Below are 7,500 nucleotides of genomic sequence, written 5' to 3' on the forward strand. Positions count from 1 at the left end.
GTCAAAAGACCCAAAAGCAGGAGAAGCAGACAGACGGGAAGTACCCGAGACGTTCACGGGATATTTAAAACCCTTCTGTTAAATCTGACAGCGAATGATGAGCACGGTTCTTTCCGGGAACACCTCGGGGCATGTGTGATGACAACTGCAGCAGTTTAATCTCTGTTGTGGATTCAGGCAGCAGACCCGGGAAGAGGAGCACTGATTCGATTGTTTAAGTGTTGACCTGGTGAGCAGACCTCGGCCTCTCGTGCTTCTCACACTGTTTCTGTCTGATGTGCATCTTCTCTCGACGGTGGTCGAGTGTTTACCTGCAAGATGTTTGGATAAGGTTGCACCACGTCACACGTGTCCATATAAAAAGTTACTGAGTGCAGACTAATGAAGGCAAATGTATCAGCTGCTTTCACTCAATTGTCTGATCACTTCTGAGTCTGAATGATTGGTAAACCTGTGAATTAGGAACGAGGTGAAGCTAGACAAACTGCATGCGGCCGTAGTGATAACCAGCAGAGCCGGAGCAGTGGAAGAGCATCAGTCGGACCCTTACATCAGCTAATTCTCTCCTACGTGACAGCGTTTAAGGTCATTATGAGGAAATTGCATTTGCAGAGCTGCTGTAAATAAATCCTAACACGATGAATCTGCAGTCATGCTGTCATCTGCAGCATCGTGACCGACTGTCCTCGGCGTCTGTGCAGTCTGATAATCAGCTTCTCTGTTCCTCCTTTACTTCCTGCTCTTTCACGAGTTGGTTGCTTCCTGTTTACCCTCCTGCCTGCGGGCACCCTGAGCTCGGCGTCTCTGACGGTGAGGTGGTTTCCTGCTCGCGCAGGAAGTGTCGATGTGCACAGGTTTGCTTTGGCACCTCTGCTCGGGTGTTGCACTCGAGAAGCCGTCACCTCCTGTTCATCGATGTGAAACTGCCTGCTGAGGAGCGCGGGCAGTTTCCACGTCACATGATTTTGTTCCTGTAAACGTTGGCGTTGCACGGCCGATATCACCACGCAAGCTTTATGAGAGCCTGTGCATTGCAGCGTGCACACAAATCATCATGATTTAAATGACTGGTTCCTGGTTTGCATGCTGAGCTGTTTGTACGTCCTGTCCAGCACATCACGCCTTTTATTTGTTACTCTGCACTCGTACACTGGCGGGAAAATTTCACTTGAAATGTTTCATTTAGTGTTGCTGTGATAAGAAATGCTTGAACTTGAATTAAAGTTGAAGGTAAACTGACCTAAGGTCATGTGATTTACCCTGTGAAGTTATTTAAAACCCTTAAGGGGCATTAAATAAAATAATTAGTAATATTGTATTAATCCAAAGGCTGTGGCCGGCATGATGTAGGACCCAAAATGCAGGACACTCAGTCGGAGGAAACTCAAAGACACTGCTTTATTGCCACCCACCTGCTCGATAGCTAGCCGGGGGGTTCAATGGTCACTCGAGCTGGCGAGAGCAGCGGACTCCCGGCTTCATCGTTTTCAGACGCCTGCTGTCTTTCGCTGCTCAGGTTAAACATGATATATAAGTCACTCAGATAACTAAAATGTAAATGTTTGTTTTATTTGTTCCGGAGAAAATCGGTTTGGCTGAGATCAAAGTTATTAGATTAGATTAAATAAAACTTTATTAATCCATCGGGAAAAAACAGAATACTAAGAACGCCAACGCTGAAACCAAAAGACTAGAAATGATGGAAACTGACGAAAACAAAGTTCAATAAGAAGGCAAAACTCAAAACACTGGGTCACTGACCCAGGACCGTAACAACAGTACATAACATAAAAGTCAGCAGAGGCAGGACTATTCATGCACCGAGGACTAGAAACAAGACTCAGGTGACAACGATCAAGACAATCAGACAGACAGCGAATAAAACCTGAAACAGAATCTAAACAACATGAAAGTAAAACCCAAGAGACTCGATATTAAACACAGAGCTATAACCCAGAGCATTCTCGTCCCAGCACGTGACATACCGACGGTTTGTCACGTGTGTCGTATGTTACGTGTTGTATAAGCAGACCGGAAACGACACACGCAGGACAGTAAAGCCAACATTAAACAGGAAGCAGAACTCAAATATTACAACATGAATCCAACAGTGCTCAAACATCAGAACCAGAGCCAAACACAAACTGGGACAAAAGTGTGTCAGCTGATCTTAAGACTTCCACGCCGCCGTGTTTTCACAGATTTGGCTGACATTAATTATGAAGCGCTGTCTTCTACCTGTCTGTGACGTTTGATAGGAAACTGCTGCAGCGCTTCATGTGCTCGGACGCCAGCGCCGTGAATATTCCCGAGCTGGAATGCCCCGTGTTTTTCCGACTTTTGCCCGCTCTGCTGACATTCCTAATTAGTCAGACATCAAACACCTGCTGCTGGAGGCTCGCGTCAGAGCTGAAAGCTGCTTTAATTTTCACGACAGCGTCGGGGTAAAGAGTGCTGCCAAACTAAACAAACCACCAACGAAGGAGTGAATCAGAGTGTGTGCAGAGCAGGAGGTGGAAACGCTGACTCTAACCCTCTGTGTGTGTCTGCAGGACTACCTGGGCTGCATCATCGACTGCGGCGCCCTGCCGCTGAAACCCGAGCAGGTCAGCACGCTGTTCTGCAACATCGAGGACATCTACGAGTTCAACAGGTAACTCACCTGCTCCTCTGTGCTGCTGTTACACGTTAATGAGTAATAACTGTAGCAGCAGGCCTGAATCAGCAGTCTGTTTGTGCGTTTTGTTGTCTCTGGTTAACTGTTGGTGCTGTCGGTCGAGTAAGAGTCGAAGAGTTTGGTCATTTGGGAAAGTCGCTAATTTTTTCTGCTGTTTCTGACAAAAAGTTTCTAAATTTCCAGGAAAGAAGTTCTTCTCATAGTTTTGATGTTGTTCAGAAACGACTCAGCTTTATTCATAAGATAAGATATAAGATATATAACTCTTTATTGTCATTGCACGGTCATACAGAGTACAGCAGTACAATGAAGTTGGAAAACTGTCCTACGTCGGCACTACATGTAACACGACCCGATACGACACAGTATAATAACTTAGTAATAAAAAAATGAATAAGTGTATGTGTATTGCACACTGTTATTATTGCACATTAATTATTATTGCACCTTGTTATAAATATAAATATTATTATTGTTTTAAACATTGTTACCTCCCCCCTAAAAAAAGTCCAGGGAGGTATCCAGTCAGGTCAGCTGTTAGCATTGATCAGGGCTGTTGCCCTGTTGTAAAAGCTGTCCTTGAGTCTGTTTGTTCAGGACCTCAGCAGCCTGAACCTCCTGAGACAGCGAGTGCTGTACAGGTCCTTCAGGGAGGGAAGAGGATGTCCAATGATTTTTTGGGCTATATTGATGACCCTCTGTAGTGCCTTTCTGTGTGCTGTGGTGCAGCTGGAGAACCACACACCGATGCAGTATATCAGCACACTTTCAATGGAGCAGCGGTAGAAGACGGTCAGCAGCTCCTTCTTCAGGTCCATTTTTCTGAGGATTCTCAGAAAGTGGAGACGCTGTTGGGCCTTCTTTAAGACCGCAGAGGTGTTAGAGCTCCATTGGAGGTCTGTGTCTATGTGCACACCCAGAAACTTGAAACTGGAGACCCTTTCCACGCACTCCCCGTTGATGCTGACAGGCTGCAGCTCGGACTTCCTCCTTCTGAAGTTAACTACCAGTTCTTTTGTTTTGGTGGTATTGAGGTCCAGGTTGTTGTCTGCACACCAATCTGACAGCCTCTGAACTTCAGCTCTGTATGCAGTCTCATCTCCCCCTGAGATGAGCCCCACCACAGTGGTATCATCTGCAAACTTGATGACTGTGTTGTCTGGGTGGGAACTAACACAGTCATGTGTGTACAGAGTGTACAGTAGGGGACTCAGTATACAGCCTTGTGGAGAGCCGGTGATGAGGCTGAGGGCTGAGGAAAGATGAGGCCCCACTCTAACTCTCTGTACACGGTCTGAGAGGAAGTCTCTGATCCAGCGGCAGGTGGTGGAAGGAAGTCCAGTTTCCAGCAGTTTAACTATTAGTCTGTCCGGGAGTATCGTATTGAAAGCAGAGCTAAAGTCAACAAAGAGCAGCCTGGCGTAACGGCCCTGCACTTCCAGGTGAGAGATGGTGGTGTGGAGCGTTGTAGCAATGGCATCTTCAGTTGATCTGTTAGCTCTGTATGTGAACTGGAGCGGGTCGAGTGTGGGTGGCAGGCAGGACATGATGTGACGTCGGACCAGTTTCTCAAAGCACTTCATTATATCAGGTGTTAGAGCAACTGGTCGGTAGTCGTTGAGGCTGCTAATGTTAGTACGCTTTGGCAGTGGGACAACTGTGGCCGACTTTGGGGCATGGTGGGATGCAGGACTGGGACAGTGAAGTGTTGAAGATCTTAGTGAAGACACCAGCCAGTTAGACATTCTTTTAGGACCCTTCTGCTCACCCCAATTTGACCGGCGGCCTTCCTGGGTTCACTGCCCTCAGTGTGCGCCTCACCTCATATTCCTGCACTATGAGGCTTGGGATGCTGCTGCTGCCTCTGGTCCCTTCACCTCAAAGCGTGCGAAGAAGTGGTTCAGCTCCTCGGCAATCTCCGCGTTACCCTCAGTCAACGTGGTATTGCAAGGTTTGTAGTTAAGTACCGAACTCCCTGCCATACCTGTCCTGAGTTGTTGTTGCTGAAGTGGTCTTCGATCCTCCTCTTGTACGCTGCCTTGGCCTCTCTGTTGCCTCTTTTCAGCTCAGATCTGGCTGCACTGTACTGCGTACCATCACCGGATCTGAAAGCAGCGTCACGTTGCTTCAGCAGGACCTGGACCTCTTTAGTCATCCAGGGTTTCTGGTTGGAGACGTTTGTCCACAGTGACACTGTTGACACAGAAGTTAATATATGAGAGCACTGATGCTGTGTGCTCTTCAAGGTCCTGATGTCCGTGTTTTCAAAACAGTCCTGCAGCTGATGTGATGCGCCTTCTGGTCAGGTTTTCACAGCTTTTGTGACTGCAGCATGGACATGTGGTCTGACAAACCTAGATGTGGTAGAGGGGTTGCTCTGTAGCCTTTTTGGATGTTGCTGTAGGCTTTGTCCAGTGTGTTTTTCCCCCTCGTTGCACATTTAATATGCTGTTCAAATCTGGGGAATACTGACCTTAAATCAGCGTGGTTGAAGTCCCCAGCTATAATGTGCACTGCGTTCGAATGGGAGTTCTGCTGGTTGCTTATTGTCTTGTGCAGCTCCTCCATGGCCGAGTTAGCATTAGCATCGGGTGGTACATACACGGTCGTTACCATGACAACAGTAAACTCGCGAGGTATGTAGACGGGTCTGCACTTCACAGTCAAATATTCCAAAGGTAGCAGCAAATCACAACACTTTAAATTGTGAAGTAAAGACCGTACAATAATACAGCCGCCTATGAGCGAGCACGGTGACAGCAGAGAGCAAGAACTTCCTTTAACCAGAAGAAACCTCCGGCAGATCCCGGCTGACTGTGAGCAGTTGGGGTGATTCTGACTGTGGTCCCCGAGATTTTTAGAACATATTTGCCTTAAAGCTGCATCCTTTTATATACAGTTAACCCTGTGAGGCCAAAGCTAGTAAACTCCTGTCATAACTGTGTGTTGGAGGGAAATTAAAAGTAATTAAAAGTGGACGCGACGCTGTTTGTTTGTTTTTTATTTGAAAAATCTGCTCCACTGGTAACAGGAAACCCCGTGTGGGACTTTCAGTGTGTTGCAGTCTTAAAAACACCTCCTTGGTAACACGTTTTGGCTCTGAGTGTCCTAAAGACCTGCAGACAGGAGGACTGAGCCAAAGCCCGTGACCTGCTAACAGCTCGTAGCCGGATCTGATCCGTGTCGAAGGTTTGGCCAGAAGCAAAACACTTTGCTGAGCAGGATGAAGTGTGAGGAGCAGAAAGCCCACATCTAAAGTTCTCATGAGCTGAGCAAGGCACTAACACCGCCAGGGCTGCAGGTTTGATTCCCACCAGGATGCTTCACTATGAAATGCTCACAGCTCGGCTCTGTGCCGTCACATCAGCTCACAGAGCGAGCGGCTTCAAACACTCAGACGTGTGAAGCCATTTCACTGCTGCTCGCTCAGTGCAGACGGAGGCTGAGCATCACCTGCTGCTTTGGGTGGAGGGGCTACTGATCAGGAAGAGCGCAGGCCCAGGGGCCTTACTGGGGCCTTACTGGGGCCAAAGTCTGGTTGGAAAGTGAGCCACAAAGAAATGTGGAACAAAGACCCCCCAAAGTATCACAATGACTCCACCAGCCTCAGGGAGACAGGGTGGTTCTTCGCAGATGATGATGGGTGATTAGTAGCTGGTGAAGCAATCTGAAAATGGCCAGCTGCGTTCACAGATGCACCATGGGAGTTGATGCCTCAGCGTGTGCATGCAGCCTGCAGTTACAGCTCCCTCGAACTCACAGCTCATCCAGGGGAACACATAGTTGTTCCCAAACTAGCTGAGAGAAGTAATCTCTCCAACCTCCCCAGGAGACGTCCAATGTCCGAAACACATCTGCTGACTCCTTTCGATGTAGAGGAGCAGCAGCTCCTCGCCGTATCTCTAATGGGGAGGCCAGCCGCCCTTCCAAGGAAACTCGTTTGCACTGCTTACATCTGTGACCTCACTACCCCGAGCTCATAGCCAGGTTCAGGTTAGGGTCAGAGGTCAGGTTTTCTGAATGTCTTGTGAATGAGATAGCATGTGCTAGCAGGCTGAGCAACCGAGTGCCACAGCAAAGCGTGAAATCCACACAGTGGACCAGCGTTTCTGCCACACACAGGATCGTATTACTAGGGCTAGCACTGCCGGACGGCTCGTTCATGCTTAAACTTGCATAAAAACTTTACAACACAGAATTTAAACTTCACATGAACGCTGCATGCTCGTGGTAACCACAAACTCCACAAACAGTGCAGTCGGTCACATCGTTTCACATCAGCTCTCAGTGCAAAAGTACAAACTGAACTAAAGACTCTTGCAAAGTTCCAACAAATCAAATCCATCAGTATGTTTCACAGATATGTGTGAAACTCTGACAGAGAGACATCCTTGGCCACGCCCAGACGCATCGCTGCCAGCGTGAATCAAAGTCCTGACGCAACCTTTGGTAGTTTTTCTGCTTCAGGCTGACATCGAGACTTTTCTGATATTAAACTGTGATGCAGCAAATTTCAGTGTTTCACCGTGGCACCGCACGCTCTGCCCCAAACTCCTCATTCCGGACCAAAGTCCAGGCCGGGACACTTGGACATGGTGGCAGTGGAAGCTGTGACACGTCCGCACGCCTGGGTGTGCATGAAGGTGTGAAAGCCCCTCCTTCAAGCTTTAAGCGTTGAATGAAGTTTTAAAAGTCTCTGAAAATGAATGAATTTAGGACCCGTGTAAAGTCCACGGCTCTGCCCACCGTCGGGAGAAATCAAGCGCTCCCAGAACCAGCGATGCAGTTTTGAAATGACTTCAGAGTGAAAGGGAGCTTTAAGT

At 48.0% G+C, this 7,500-nt stretch overlaps 1 protein-coding gene across 1 annotated transcript in view; it reads left to right on the forward strand.

Moving 5' to 3' along the window:
- Positions 1 to 7,500, forward strand: part of plekhg2 (pleckstrin homology domain containing, family G (with RhoGef domain) member 2) — a 73,353-nt gene that overhangs the window by 37,247 nt on the left and 28,606 nt on the right. Inside the window, exon 5 of the mRNA XM_086262542.1 lies at positions 2,553 to 2,653. Within this exon, the coding sequence (XP_086118668.1) occupies positions 2,553 to 2,653 (101 nt within the window). The remainder of the gene's footprint in view (positions 1 to 2,552; positions 2,654 to 7,500) is intronic.

Source organism: Aulonocara sp. 'chitande type north' Nkhata Bay, linkage group LG14 (genome assembly GCF_057382095.1).
Source record: "Aulonocara sp. 'chitande type north' Nkhata Bay isolate Kocher_YH1m ecotype deep benthic linkage group LG14, A_spYH_male_GT1.1, whole genome shotgun sequence".
In the NCBI taxonomy this organism is placed as follows: domain Eukaryota; kingdom Metazoa; phylum Chordata; class Actinopteri; order Cichliformes; family Cichlidae; genus Aulonocara; species Aulonocara sp. 'chitande type north' Nkhata Bay.